Below are 16,558 nucleotides of genomic sequence, written 5' to 3'. Positions count from 1 at the left end.
TGTGTCCTCACTGTGGAATATTGTTTCCCATCTGCCTGCCATGGTCCTCTTTTTTTTTTTTAACATCTTTACTGTGGTATGGTTCCTGTACAGTAAACTACACATATTTCAGATGTACAACTTGATGAATTTTGATAGATGTATACACCAATGAAACCACTACCTCAATCAAGATAGCTAACATTTCCATCACTCCCCTAAGAGGTACAACTTTTGAATTCCCAATTTATCCCTTCCCATCCTCTTTACCCCCTGGTAATCATAAGTTTCTTCTCTATGTCTGTGAGTCTGTTTCTGTTTTGTAGATAAGTTCATTTGTGTCCTTTTTTAGATTCTACATAAAAGCAATATTATATGGTATTTTCTTTCTCTTTCTGGCTTACTTCACTTAGAATGATGATCTCCAGGTCCATCCATGTTGCTGCAAATGGCATTATTTCATTCTTTTTATGGCTGAGTAGTATTCCAGTGTGTGGGATCTTCATTACCCAGTCATCTGTCGATGGACATTCAGGTTGTTTCCATGTCTTGGCTATTGTAAATAGTGCTGCTGTGAACATTGGGGTTCATGTGTCTTTTCGAATTATATTTTTCTGCAGACATATGCCCAAGAGTGGGATTGCTGGATCATATGGTTAGTATATTTTTAGTTTTTTAAGGAACCTCCATACTGTCCTCCATAGTGGCTGCACCAATTTACATTCTCACCAACAGTGTAGGAGGTTCCTTTTTCTCCACACCCTCTCCAGCATCTATTTGCTTGTGGATGTTTTAATGATGACCATTCTGACTGGTGTGAAGTGATATCTCATTGTAGTTTTGATTTGCATTTCTCTAACAATTAGTGATGTTCAGCATCTTTTCATGTGCTTGTTGGCCATCTGGATGTCTTCTTTGGAGAGATGTCTATTTAGGTCTTCTGCCCAGTGTGTGATTGGGTTGCTTGTTTTTTTGTTTGTTTGTTTGTTTTTGCTATTAAGGTTTATGAGCTGTTTGTGTATTTTGGAAATTAGTCCCTCGTCAGTCACATTATTTGCAAATATTTTCTCTCATTACGTAGGTTGCCTTTCTGTTTTGTTGATGATATCCTTACCTGTGTAAAAGCTTTTAAGTTTAATTAGACCCCATTTGTTTATTTTTGCTTTTATTTCCATTACTCCAGGAACTGGTTCAAAAAATATATTGCTGTGATTTATGTCCAAGAGTGTTCTGCCTATGTTTTCCTCTAGGAGTTTTACAGTACCTGGTCTTACATCTAAGTCCTTAATACATTTTGAGTTTATTTTTTAATATGGTATTAGAGAATGTTCTAATTTCAGTCTTTTACATGTAGCTATCTAGTTTTCCGAGCACAACTTATTGAAGAGACTGTCTTTTCTCCATTGTATATTCTTGCCTCCCTTGTCATAGATTAATTGACCATAAGTGCGTGGGTTTATTTTTGGACTTTCTATCCTGTTTCATTGATCTATGTGTCTGTTTTTGTGCTGGTACCATACTGTTTTGATTACTGCAACTTTGTAGTATGGTCTGAAGTCAGTGAGTGTGACTCCCTCAGCCCCATTCTTCTTTTTCAAGACTGTTTTGGCTATTCAGGGTCCTTTGTGTTTCCATACAAATTTTGACATTTTTTGTTCCATCTCTGTGAAGAATGTCATTGGTAATTTGATAGGGATTGCATTGAATCTGTATATATTGCCTTGGGTAGTATAGCCATTTTAACAACATTGATTCTTTCAATCCAAGAACACGGTATATCTTTCCATCTGTTTACGTCATCTTCACTTTCTTTCATCAGTGTCTTATCGTTTTCAGAGTACAGGTTTTTGCCTCCTTGGGTAGGTTTATTCCTAGGTATTTTATTCTTTTTGGTGCGATGGTAAATGGTATTGTTTCCTTAATTTCTTTGTCTGCTATTTCATTGTTAGTGTACAGAAATGCAACTGATTTCTGCATCCTATGACTTAACTGAATTCATTGATGAGTTCTAGTAGTTTTCTGGTTGCTTCTTTAGGGTTTTTTATGTACAGTACCATGTCATCTGCAAACAGTGACAGTTTTACTTCTTCATTTTCAATTTGGATTCCCTTTATTTCTTATTGTCCTCTGGTTGCTATGGCTTCCAAAACTATGTTGAATAAAAGTGGCAAGAGTGGGCATCCTCATCTTGTTTCTGATCTTAGAAGAAATGCTTTCAGCTTTCCCCCATTAAGTATGATGTTAGCTGTGGGTCTGCCATATATGGCCTTTATTATGTTGAGGTATGTTCCACTGTGCTCACCTCCTGGAGAGTTTTTATCATAAATGGATGCTGAATTTTATCAAAAGCTTTTTCTGAATTTGTTGAGATGATCATAGGGTTTTTATTCTTCAGTTTGTTAATGTGGTGTATCACATTGATTGATTTGCAAATATTGAAAAATCCCTGCATTCCTGGGATAAATCCCACTTGATCATGATGTAAGATCCTTTTAATGCATTGTTGGAGTCAATTTGCTAGTATTTTGTTGAGGATTTTTGCATCTATATTCATAAGTGATACTGGCCTATAATCTTTTTTTGTGATATCTTTGTCTGGTTTTGGTATCAGGGTGATTGATGGTGGTCTCATAGAATGAGTTTGGAAGTGTTCCTTCCTCTGCAATTTTTTTGGAAGAGTTTCAGAAGGATAGGTGTTAACTCTTCTCTAAATGTTTGGTAGAATTCACCTGTGAAGCCATTTGTCCTGGCCTTTTGCTTGGTGGGAGTTTTTAAATTACTGATTCAATTTCAGTACTGGTAATTGGTCTATTCATATTTTCTATTTCTTCTTTATTCAGTCTTGACAAATTGTATCTTTCTAACAAATTGTCCATTTCTTCTGTGTTGTCCTTTCTGTTGGTGTATAGTTGCTCATAGTAGCCTCTTATGATCCTTTGTATTTCTGTGGTGTTGGTTGTAACGTCTCCATTTTCATTTCTAATTTTTACTAATTTGGGCCCTCCCCCTTTTTTTCTTGATGAGTCTGACTAAAGGTTTATTAACTTGGTTTATGTTTTCAAAGAACCAGCCTTTAGTTTCATTGATCTTTTCTAATTTTTTTTAGTCTCAATTTCATTTATTTCTGCTCTAAACTTTATGATTTCTTTTCTTCTATTGACTTTGGGTTTTGTTTGTTCTTCTTTCTCTAGCTGCTTTAGGTGTAAGGTTAGGTTGTTTAATTGAGATTTTTCTGGTTTCCTGAGGTAGGCTTGTATCATTATAAACTTCCCTCTTAGAACTGCTTTTGCTGCATCCCAGAGGTTTTGTATCATTGTGTTTTCATTTTTATTTGTCTCAAAGTATTTTTTGATTTCCTCTTTGATCCATTGATTGTTTAGTAGCATATTGTTTAACTTCCACATGTTTGCAGTTTTTGCAGTTTTTTTTTTTCTTGTAGTTGATTTCTAGCCTTATAGCACTGTGGTTGAAAAAGATGCTTGGTACAGTTATAATTTTCTTATATTTACTGAGGCTTGCTTTGTGGGCCAGCATGTGGCTGATTCTGGAAAATGTTCCATATGCACTTGAGAAGATTGTGTATTCTGTTGCTTTTGGATGGAATGCTCTATAGATAGCAATTAAGTCCCTCTGGTCTAAAGTGTTATTTAGGGCCTGTATTTCCTTATTGATTTTCTGTCTCGATGATCTGTCCATTGATGTAAGTGGGGTGTTAAGGTCCCCCACTATTATTGTGTTATTGTTGATTTCTCTTTTTATGTCTGTTAACAACTGCCTTATACATTGAGGTGCTCCTATGTTGGGTGCATATATATTTATAATTGTTATATCCTCTTCTTGGATTGATCGCTTAAGCATTATGTAGTGTCCTTCTCTGTCTCTTGTAACAGTCTTTATTTTAAAATCTACTTTATCTGATACAAGTATTGCTACTCCAGCTTTATTTTGGTTTCCATTTGCATGGAATATCTTTTCATCACCTTACTTTCAGCCTGCATGTGTCTCTAGCTCTGAAGTGGGTCTCTTGTAGACGGCATACATATGGGTCTTATTTTTGTATCCATTCATCCAATCTATGTCTTTTGGCTGGAGCATTTAATCCATTTACATTTAAAGTAATTATCAATACATACGTTCTTATTGCCATTTTGTTCATTGTTTTGGGTTTGTTTTTGTAGGTCTTTTTTTCTCTTTCTTCTTTTTGTTCTCTTTTCTTGTGGTTTGATGACTATGTCATGACCCTCTCTTGGTCTAATTCATCCTTCAGGTCTCAGCCTAATGCCATACTTCTATGGGAGAAGCTTCCAGCACCCACCAGACAGGCTGGATCCCCTACATTTGAAAAACCTGGTCAACTTGTGTCTTCCCTGCTAGATGTAAACTCTAGGAAGGCAGGGGCCATGTCTCTTTCACTAACCATTGTAGACACTAGATAAATGCAACTCACTAAATAAATGGAAGGATAAATGGCATGCCCAAATAAACGTACTGAGCTATATAATGGGCCTCTGAAAATAGCCTTGGGATTTTTATCTTCATAATCTTAGCAATTGCATCCATACCTGAGGATTAGAATTGAAACTCTGTATTCAGGCCAGGTGCCAAAACTGCCCCAACGACAAAACTAATCAGTTGCTGAGCTTTGATCAATGTACCCTAGGACCAAAGCATGAAATATACCATGGCTTCTACTTCTCTAGAGCAAACTAGATTCTGTTTTTCATGAAATAAGAAACAAAAGAAAAAGAAAAGGAGAACAAAAGGAAGGGGAAGAGGAGGAAGAAAAGGAAGAGGAGGAAAGAAGGGAAAGGAGAACACTTGTCACTTACTGTATATTTTAGCAAAAATTAGTAAACCATTTAACCAATCTTTATTCCTCAAATCTCCAGTGAGTCAGATAGTTGAAATGCTATGTTACAGCTGTTCTCGAATATGTTTATGAACAACTATGCCAGAAGCAATCACCATGTCATAAAAAAAAATACACATCCATGAAAAACACAGTACTAGTTTCTGAGACAACATCTGAGGCAAGCCAAAAGACTGGCAACAGAATGACTCCATTTAAACCTACTCGTAGATCCTACCACACCTCCAAACCTGGCCTAACACATCTGCCCAGCTCATGATTTGGCCTATGAAGGGTAGGTGTGGAAAGAAGAACATAATAGAAGGGAGAAGGAAGAACTGGAAGAAAAGATCAGAAGAGGACTTCAGAGCAATTTACACTCACTCAGTAGAAGACTGGGGAAGGTACAGAGGGATAAGAATTGAGGTTTTCCTTGAGATTTCCCCTTATCCCTACTTCTCTACACTCACCTCTAACACTCTGCTAGGAACTAAACATGGTAGCATTTTCCAGAATATAAAACAAAGGAAATCTATAGGCCTAGGTTACCTCATATTCATCAAAAAATCTTCATGGTTGCCTCTGTTCAAGTGCAGGTCATTGGGGTAGACAAGGAAACTCACTAACAGGATCATTAGGACCTCCATGGAATTTCTTCCTCGATCTACAAAATCACCATTAAAAACATATGGGTTGCTCACTGAGGGGAGACCATTCTGTGGAAGGAAGCAGGGAAAAAACAAGCAGTTAAAAGAATGTACTTTTAAAGAAAGGCTTTGTACTCAATATCCCTGTGGATATGGAGAAAAGAGGCCGAGTCAGTTCTGGGAAAAACCTGCTCACTCACTCGAGTCAGTTTCACTCTTCCAGGGCAGGCATCCCCTGCAAGGGACTTTGAAAGTGAAGAATAAGCTTCAGACAGGAAGGTTCCAGGGAGACAAGGACTGGTCATTCTACACACCATCACCTATTATGAGTTATCTCTGAAAGAAATGGATTATTTGTCCTATCAAAAATGGCTACTCTCATCTCCTCCTCGGGTAGAAGTTTCCCTCTTCTATCCAAGGAAGAATACTGAACTAAGAGCCAAAAGTCTTTCTTTCTAAGGGACCCTATGTTTAACTTCTCTGGGCTGTGAGTCCCTCAATTTGGAAAAAAAAGGGATAACACTATATTCTCCACACACACCCCTACTACAGATTAAGTGAGAGAATGAATATGAAAATACTCAGGAAAGTGTAAGGTACTGCCCAACCGTGAGGAGGGCTAATACACCATCAGTACACTCTGATACAATCATACCAGGTGTTGCCAGTGTATGTTTTGACTGCCCACTGACCAGGTCATGTTAGTTGTTAAATATTTTGATTACCCCTCCTGAGTATGCGATAACACTTTTAACACAGTCTTTGCATGAAAAAGGACTGGGATCAGGACAAAGGTCTGGTCTTTATAGCAGCTACTGATTCATTTACTTCTGTACTAAGATACTCTAAGACAAAACACATGCCATGCCTGGTAGGGAAATGGTTGCGTGCATCTCTAGTGCATGGTAAGATAAATTCAAATGTTTAAAAAATATATTACAAGGAGAAAATTTTAAGTACTCATATATCCAAATATATATTCTCCTTCAAAAAAAGTTATCTTCAAGAAATAATTCCCATATTCTAGTTATATTAATCTTTTTCAAACGATTTTCAAATTTCTTTTTTGTTAGATTTCAAATTATGTAAGAAAATCTATTACTTTATACTCACCACCAAGTATTTATATATATTTAAACTGTTCATATCAATATGATAGAAACAGTTGAAAAAATATAATACAGGTTACAGCATATAACTTAGGGATTCCAGAAATCATTATGCAATAAAACATGTTATGAAGGCAATTGGAAACAAACAAGCAAGCAAGCTGTGGTGTGGTATTCTGGGCAAGAAGGCTTATTCTCCAGTCCAGCTCCACTATTACCCATGTGTCCTTGGACAAGTTATCTACTCTTTATGAACTGTAGTTTCCTCATCTGTTAAATGGGAATAATAACGTCCATCCTTATCACACAGAGCTACTTTGGAACTCAAATAAGACTGTGTGTATAAAATTGCATGAAAACCATACAGCACCATACAAATTAAGAGATTAATTTTATTATAACTTCCATGTTATTTCTAATTTTAAGATCTCATTATTTTACATTTTCTTATACATTAATTCACGTAACTTTATTCACACTGGGCTTAGATAGTATGAGCCAGTTATAAAAGTATAGGCTACTGCTCATCAAAACTTAAACAAAAGGGGAATGATTCTGCATCTCTAATACTCTTCTTTCCCCCAGACTTCAGCTGGCTGGAATGAGTAAGCTGGAGAAGTCTGAGGGGTGTTAGAGGCTATAGGTTCTACCAGGATGTCAAGGCCTAAAGGGGGCTTGAGCAGCAGCAGTGGAGAGCCCTGGGGTGAGAACATGGAAGAACTAGGCCTGAGGGGACATGTGGATCTCTTGGCTAAGGGGACACTCTGCCTCAGAGCATGTATGTGGTTCTGGTTGGGGGGAGAGGGATTTGGATCTTAATAGAAAAAGTACAGGAGTACTTCTTCTATATCTCTGAAGCTAAAAGAATCCCAGCACTCGCATTTAGGGACACCTAGGAACATAGAGACGTCCTCTCACACTCTTGATGCCGGAGTAGAAAGTGTAGTGCCTCCAACTATGGAGAAGGTTAACCTAGCTTAAGCAGGAAAATTGAAAACAGAAGTAACCTAGTACTTAAGGGGATCCAGTAACCAGAGAGAGGCAGACCAATCAGATCTGCTAAAGTCCTGTCCCCTAGTGAGACAGGACTGCTAGAAGAGACAGAAAACAACTTTTTTTTTAAATAAGAGTACTATGAAATAAATAATAAAAAGTTAATAATTCTGGGCACTAAAAACATGCTATTCAAATTTAAAATATCAATGGATTAGAGGTAACTAAAAGAAAGAATGGTTGAAAAATGCATTACTTACCTGAAAGAGTAAGCAGATGAAAAACCTCTTACACAGAGCAAAAGGGAAAATGATGGAAATCATGAGGAATGAGTAAGAGATTAGAGTTCAGAGCCAAGAGAACTAACATGCCAATAATACGCATTCCAGAATCAGGAAAAAGAAACAGATGGAGAAGAGGCAATAATCACATAAATAAGAGAGGGAATTTTCTATGGTTAAAAAGAGACTTCAGCCTTAAGTTTGAAAGAGCTCATGACTCCTATGCTCAATAAACATGTATCAATTGCTTGTTATGTACTAAACACAGTTTTATGTGCTAGAAACACAGAAGTAAACAATATAAAGTCTCCGTGTTCAAGGAGCTTGCATTTAGAGACTATAGCATTCACATGTCCCATAGAGGAAAATACTCAAGAAAATATTCTAACCAATAGCAGTAACAATAAAAAGTCCTTAAGCCAGGGAAAGACTATGAGGAAAGAATACAGATGTGAACAATGAACCCTGCAATATATAATTAAATATAAATCAATAGCAATAACATGGAAGTTGTGTTTAAGTACAAAGCAAAGGTTAAAGAAATAGAAGAGACATACTATGAAGGAAAACCCAATAATGGTCAAGAAATAAAAATATGGCATAACCAATAGCTAAGGATTTGCAGGGGGTGGGGTGAAGGGAGAAAAGTAAAATTCTCTATAAATCTCATCTGACAGGGTGATGTACATGGAAAATGTGAAAATAAATACATTTATCTTACTGGAGGAGAGAGAGAATAATGGTGAAAGAATAAAGTTATAGCTACTTGATAAATATACACACATTATTTATTAGATATGTCAGAAATGGGAAGATAATGACTAGGGAATGCGAAAGCACAGTAAAAATGCCAAAGAAAACAGCAATTTAAAAAATTCATCAAAACAGCAAAAAGGGAAAAGGATGAAACAGTGAAATAAATACTAAACATAGTAGAATAGAAGTACATTTTTCAAAAACATCTGTTGTTATACTAAATATAAGTGAGTTAAATTCTCCCATTAAGGGACCTAATCAAACTTTCAAGCTTTTGCACAGCAAAGGAAACTATACACAAAATGAAAAGACAACCTACAGACTAGGAGAAAATATTTGCAAACAATGTGACCAACAAGGGCTTAATTCCCGAAATATATAAACAGCTCATCCAACTCAATAACAATAACAGAAAAAAAAATCCAGTAAAAAAAAAAATGGGGGAAGACCTAAACAGACATCTCTTTAAAGAAGACATACAGATGGCCAACAGGCACATGAAAAGATGCTCAATAACGCTAATTATTAGAGAAATGCAAATCAAAACTACAATGAGATATCACCTCACACAGTCAGAATGGCCATCATCAAAAAGTTTACAAATAATAAATGCTGGAGAGGGTTTGGAGAAAAGGGGACCCTCCCATACTGCTGGTAGGAATGTAAATTGGTGCAGCCACTATGGAGAATAGTACGGAGTTTCCTTAAAAAACTAAAAATAGAGTTGCCATATGATTCAGCAATCCCACTCCTGGGCATGTATCTGGAGAAAACTCTAATTTGAAAAGATACATGTACCCCAATGTTCATAGCAGCACTATTTACAATATCCAAGACATAGAAGCAACTTAAATGTCCATCAACAGATGAATGGATAAAGATGTGTTTTACATATATACAGTGGAGTACTACTCAGCCATAAAAAGAATGAAATAATGCCATTTACAGCAACATGAAGTGGATCCAGAGACTATCATACTAAGTGAATAAAGTAAGTCAGACAAAGACAAATATTATATGATACCACTTATATGTGGAATCTAAAAAATAATACAAATGAACTTGTTTACAAAACAGAAACAGACTCACAGACATAGAAAACAAATCAAAGGGGAAAGGGGGTGGGGAAGGGATAAATTAGGAGTTTGGGATTAGCAGATACAAACTACTACATATAAAGTAGATTAAAAAAACAAGGTCCTAATGTATAAGCACAGGGAAGTATATTCAATATCCTATAATAAATCACAATGGAAAAGAATATGAAAAAGAATATACACATATATATAATATTACTGAATCACTTTGCTGTACACCAGAAACTAACAGAACGTTGTAAATCAACTATACTTCAGTAAAAAATAAAAAACTAAAATTCTCCCATTAAAAAACCAAGATTACTAGGCTACATTAAAAACACAAAACTCAGGTATGTATAGTTTGTTAGGAATACACATGAAAAATATAGATAAAGGGAGGTTGAAAATAAGGTAAATGCAACAAAGAAAAAGCACAAAAATGTAAATATTAATATTAGACAACATGAAATTTAATATTAAAAGTGCTGTTTTAATATTAAAACAGGATCATAAAGAAACATATCATAACAGGCACTTTATGAAGAAGACACAATTCATGAACTTGCATTCAATAAACAAAAGAACAAATCTTTGCTTCATATATTTACTATAATTGCAAAAAGAAATTTTTTAAAATACATAGTAAATTCAGATTAAATTATTGCTTTAAAATAATGTCCACAAATTCTTTGACATTCCCTTTAAAAGGTGAAGCCTAATTTGCCATCCCTTGAATGTGGGCTAGACTTAGTGATTTGCTTCCAAGGAAGGAATAAGGGAAAAATGCAGAAGTGATGGTGTGCAACTTTGGAGACTAAGTCATAAAAGACACTGCAGCTTCCTATCTGCTCTCTTTCTTGGATCACTCACTCTGGGGAAAGCTAGCTACTATGTTATGAGAACATTTAGGTACTCTGTGGAGAGGCCCATGTGGGTGTTTCGCCAATAGCCAGCAAGGAACTGAAATGCTGTGCCTGCACGCATGTGAGCCAGCAATCTTGGAAATGGGTCTGTTAGCCCCAGGCAACCTTTCAGATGAATGAAGCCCTGACCAATAACTTGACCGACAACTTGTGAGAAAGCTTAAGCCAAAACCACCCAGGTAAGCTGCACTCAAATTTCTGACCCACAGAAACCATGAGATATTAAATGTAAACAGTTTTAAGCCCCTAAGTATTGGGGTAATTCGTTACACAGCAATATATAATACACATATTTAGAAAGATATAGATGGAAAAAGTGAACATACAGTTTACCCTTGAACAATAAGGGTTTGAACTGCAAGGGTCCACTTATATGCAGATACTTTTCAATAGTAAATACTACAGTACTGTATGGTCTATGGTTGGTTAAATCTGCAGATGCAGAGGAACCGTGGATAAGGAGGTCCAACTATAGGTTATATGTGGATTAACTCTTGCATTTTTCAAGGGTCAACTGTATAACTAATAAACTTAATTTAACAGATACATGAAGAACTTTGCATCCTATGAACAGAGAATATAATTAATTTTTCATGTGTCCATGGAGGCTTCATGAGAATCATATACTTGATTTCAAAGAAATCCTTAACAAATTCAAAATAAGAAACATTTCATTGGACACATTCTCATATCATAATCCAATAAAATTTGAAGTAAATAAAAATATGATTCAAAAATGCTAGCTTCCTGAATTAAGATCCTTGGAAATTAAAAATTGTACTCTTAATAATCATTGGATTCAAGAGGAAATTAATGGCAATATTATAAGTTCAATAGAAGGCTCAATTAAAACTAAAATTACAAAGATGTGTAACCTTACATGCCTTCATTATTAAAGAAGACGTACATGAAAGACTGTATTCATCTTAAGACATTAGAAAAAGAACAATAAAATCAATCAAATAAAGATAAAAGCTGCAATTAATGAAATGGAAAACAAAAATTGAAAGATAAGTAATCCAAAGAGTGATTCCTTGAAAGAACCAATAAAATTGATAAAATCGGTGGTAAAACTCATCATGAGCCTGATTGAGGATAAGTGAAAAAAGAGAATGAAAAAAAAGTAAAATTAAAGATTACAAAAAAGAAATAGAGAAGTAAATTTTATTTTATTTTATTTTTAATTTTATTTCTTTGTTGCTCTATTATTTAATTATTTTATTTTGGTGGGGGTAGGGGGAAGTAAATAGATTTATTTATTCTTAGAGGTACTGGGGATTGAACCTAGGACCTGGGGCATGCTAAGCATGCGCTGTACCATTTGAGCTATCCCTTCCCCACTAGAGAAGTCAATTTTAAATTTTTATATATATAGAATAGAATATTGGCATCTGTGGCAACGTACTTTAACAATCTAAAGAAATGGAGGATTTCCTTGAAAATCAGAAGCTACCAAATCTGATTCAAAAGAAATAGAAAAGTTAAAAAGTGCATTGGCTGCATGTGGCTTTAGAGCAGAGCTCAATTTTTAAGAGCAAATAGTTTTAATGTTATTTAAAACAATGATCCACATCCTTGGCTGCACATTAGAATCACCTGAGGTGCTTTTAAAAGTCTCCAGGTGTCCATCAAAATCTCTGGGAGTGAGACTCAGGTATCAGTAGTTTTTTCTTTTTTTTCCATTTCCTTGGGTGATTATAATGTATGGCCAGGATTAAGAACAAAGGATTTAAGTTCCAAACCACAGAAAAAGATGTAATTCTCTCCAATTTATTTCATAAAATCAGTATAACCTTAATGTCAAAATTTGAGAAAAGATGTAAACATGTTTTTCACTGGGATGACCAACTGGTAGTAGAACTTCTCATCTGTAGTTAAATCAAACTTTATTTATAGGTATTTCATCTCTACTATGAGCAATGAATAATGAATTTCTTTAGTCAAACCTAATTTTAAGCCAAAATAATAATGGTCAGCCAAGCCATTTACCTTCTGTAGCACACTTGACATCTAGTAAGTTTTAACCTTCTCAAAAAATCACACATCTTCAAAAGATTAAGATTTTGTGATAATGAAGCTAATTCAATAGAAAATGTCACTGTCTCTGAAAGTGATTCTAAAAGGAATCCTAAATATATGCTGAACTCCTGTAAGTGTTGAGCCTCTCAAGGCAACCACTTCAAAGAAGGCAAGACTTATTTGGATATGTAAGATCTACCCTGTTGGTCCAGGATTAGTTGTATTACTTTATATAGTCTGAGTTCAGATATATTTTAGTCTTAGAATAATAAGAGAATTGGAAAACAGATAAGCAGATGAGGAGTCTCCAGGGACATGGGTTTCTCAGTTATTTAGGTTTCTGGCTACTGAGATTTCTCTGCCTTTCCTTCAAAGAAGCAAAAACTGCTGCTGAATGAACCCATCCTTCACTCAGTTCCAGTAAACCAAACTCTGGCTTATTCTGCAGCTGATAGACAATAAGCCATCTATAACATGGAGATCCAATTGACAAACACAGAAAACCCAGGATAACTACAACTCTGAACAGCATTAGATGACGCGGAGGGGCAAAAACAGCAGACCAAAATGAACCAACTTGAATAGAGACAAAGAGACCTATTTCCCACTGAAGTATTTTACATAAGACATCTAGAAGCTACCACAATTTGGGGGACATTTTTCCCAAGGCACATCAAACAATAACCTCAATTTCATATTATTTTTATTTCTTTTGTAAACTCGGTTTTAGAGATCTGTTCTGATTGCAACACATTGCCTTAATCTCAAAAGGTAAAGAACTGACTACTGTGGCAGTGGGAAGCCTATCAGTGACAGAGAAAAAAGAAAATATTTAATGACCTTCACAGCTGGAAATTTTGGGCATGGGAGGGTGGAGGATTTTGGGAAGAAAGAAAGAAAAGGAAAACAAGGCCTTGCGGTGTCCATGGACAGCATCAGTATGACACCCACAGGGTTGAGAGTTAATTAGCTTCTCTGTCTATGTGCATCTCTTTTTCAACTGCACGAAGTCTCCACACATAGCATCAATTTAACAAATTAACTCGCCAATACTTGGTCTAAAATTTCAAGCTTTCTATTCAATGAGGAAAAGTGTCTTGTAATTTTAGCAAGGCTAAGGCTCTGAATGAAGTATTACAAATTGGTCACTCTAATTAAGCAAAAGCAGCTGATTAAAATTATCCTTTTCAGAAAATAAAGTCTAAAAATATGGCCTAATTAATGCCATGTAAATTGCATCCCTTGATGATATTTGAAGCCATATAAAGTTGAGATGCCCTTTTAGCAAAGGTGTGTCATGGTTAATAGTGTAGCACCCAGAGGAAAGAATCTTTTCACACCCAGATAGGATTGTGAGTGGAAACTGATAGCTCAGTTTTAAGGTGCTAAATGGTACAATTTTAAATGACAACCAAATATTAAAGAAACCAAAAATGTCAAAACAATCAAAAACAAGCATTGGTACAGACCCCATCATTTATCGCAGAGCACCCCAGACAGTGTGTGAGAATAAAATCTTTTCTGATCCTCCAAAACTTTCTTCATGATTTAGGCACTTACTAAATCACTAAAATTCTTTGAAGGGATTGTCTTAAATGTCACCTCCTCCAGGAAGTCTCCCACAGCTTAGGTGCCTCTCCAATGTGCTGCCTTGGAACCTCGCTTATCCCAATTATAACATGTCACTCACCCTGAACTGTCTTGTCTTTTTATTAGTTGACCTACCCTACTAAACTGTGATGTCTTTGGGGCTAAAAACTGCATCTTAGTCACACTATATCACCAACCCTTAGCAGAATACCTCATTCATACTAGGTATTTAATAAATATATGTGAAATGAATTAACATATTCATCTTTGTTTCTTCCCACCGTTTTTATATAGTGCCTTGAACACTGTAGGGACTAGATACATTTTATTGAATGAATAAATTAGTGGACAGATGCACTTTTGTATATGATCAGTTGTAACAATAGGAGTCTTAAACCAAACCAGGTACTTGGATGAAAAGAATAATATAGCAAGGCATCTCAGGGACCCTATATTATAACTCTCCCTCTCAGGCTATGCCCTTGGTTGGCCTTGGGCCAGCCCCAGCCCTGCAGCCTACTAACTCTATACTATAAAAATAAACTGATGAGGAAGAAATTGTCTAGCAAAACAGCAACTGAAAGATGAGTTACAATTTTGCCTTAATTCGAAGCCTGAGGCTTTTCTGATTTCTCTTTTGGGTTGATGGAGAGGAATCAGTTAGTCAGAGCATAATATAAGCTTTGGTCATTTACAGCTCCAAAAACTTCCAACAGGATGTAGTTTGCCAAACTATTCCCCACAATTCAACTTCAATTAGAACTTAAATAAAATACCTTTAATAACAAAATAATAAAGAAAACATAGAGAGCCCAGAAATGAACCCACAAACTTTTGGTCAACTCATCTTCGACAAAGGAGGCAAGAATATACAATGGAATAAAGACAGTCTCTTCAGCAAATGGTGTTGGGAAAACTGGACAGCAGCATGTAAAACAATGAAGCTAGAACACACCCTTACACCATATACAAAAATCAACTCAAAATGGATTAAAGACTTAAACATAAGACAAGATACAATAAACCTCCTAGAGGAAAACATAGGCAAAACATTATCTGACATACATTTCAAAATTTTTCTCCTAGAAGAAATAAAAGCAAGAGTAAACAAATGGGACCTAATGAAACTTACAAGCTTCTGCAGAGCAAAAGAAACCAGAAATAAAACAAGAAGAAAACCTACGGAATGGGAGAAAATTTTTGCAAGTGAAACTGACAAAGGCTTGATCTCCAAAATACATAAGCAGCTCATACGACTCAATAAGAAAAAAATAAACAACCCAATCCAAAAATGGGCAGAAGACCTAAACAAGCAATTCTCCAAGGAAGACATACAAATGATCAAAAAACACATGAAAAAATGCTCAATATCACTAATTATCAGAGAAATGCAAATCAAAACTACAATGAGGTATCACCTCACACCAGTCAGAATGGCCGTCATTCAAAAATCCACAAATGACAAATGCTGGAGAGGCTGTGGAGAAAGGGGAACCCTCCTACACTGCTGGTGGGAATGCAGTTTGGTGCAGCCACTGTGGAAAACAGTGTGGCGATTCCTCAAAAGACTAGGAATAGACTTACCATATGACCCAGGAATCCCACTCCTGGGCTTGTACCCAGAAGGAAATCTACTTCAGGATGACACCTGCACCCCAATGTTCATAGCAGCACTATTTACAATAGCCAAAACATGGAAACAACCTAAATGTCCATCAACAGGTGACTGGATAAAGAAGATGTGGTATATTTATACAATGGAATACTACTCAGCCATAAAAACCAACAACATAATGCCATTTGCAGCAACATGGATGCTCCTAGAGAATGTCATTCTAAGTGAAGTAAGCCAGAAAGAGAAAGAAAAATATCATATGAGATCGCTCATATGTGGAATCTAAAAAACAAAAACAAACAAACAAAAACAAAGCATAAATACAGAACAGAAATAGACTCATGGACAGAGAATACAGACTTGTGGTTACGGGGGGGGGCGGGGTAGAGGGTGGGAAGGGAAAAATAAATAAATAAAATAAAGAAAACAAAGATAAGTTGATAATTTTAATAAATGAAGTAATAATAAGTTAAATAAAGATGAGTTAAAGCACGGCCACTAGCTGCTTTTAAACAGAAGATAATGAGCCCACGACTTACAATAAAATGGCTCAATCCTGTGGGCTCCCATGAATGAATCAGAGGAAGGTGCCACACGCAGGGCATTATATGTAATTGGGATTTAACACCTTGTTGACATACTGAGTATCACAGTGAGAATCAGCCACCATTGCAGAAACTCTACCACTTCCTGAAGCAATCAAGTGACTGCTTAGGTC

The 16,558-nt window shown here is 35.8% G+C and overlaps 1 protein-coding gene across 1 annotated transcript in view; it reads right to left on the bottom strand.

Annotated features, from left to right (window-relative positions):
- The window catches only part of PPEF1 (protein phosphatase with EF-hand domain 1), a 125,747-nt gene that overhangs the window by 29,336 nt on the left and 79,853 nt on the right, over positions 1 to 16,558 (bottom strand). Inside the window, exon 13 of the mRNA XM_031673271.2 lies at positions 5,378 to 5,544. Coding sequence (XP_031529131.1) covers positions 5,378 to 5,544 — 167 coding nt within the window. The remainder of the gene's footprint in view (positions 1 to 5,377; positions 5,545 to 16,558) is intronic.

The sequence above is a fragment of the Vicugna pacos genome, chromosome X, assembly GCF_048564905.1.
Source record: "Vicugna pacos chromosome X, VicPac4, whole genome shotgun sequence".
Lineage (NCBI taxonomy): Eukaryota > Metazoa > Chordata > Mammalia > Artiodactyla > Camelidae > Vicugna > Vicugna pacos.
The sequence above is the reverse complement of the archived record's forward strand: the minus strand, read 5'-3'. Positions and strand labels throughout refer to the sequence as shown.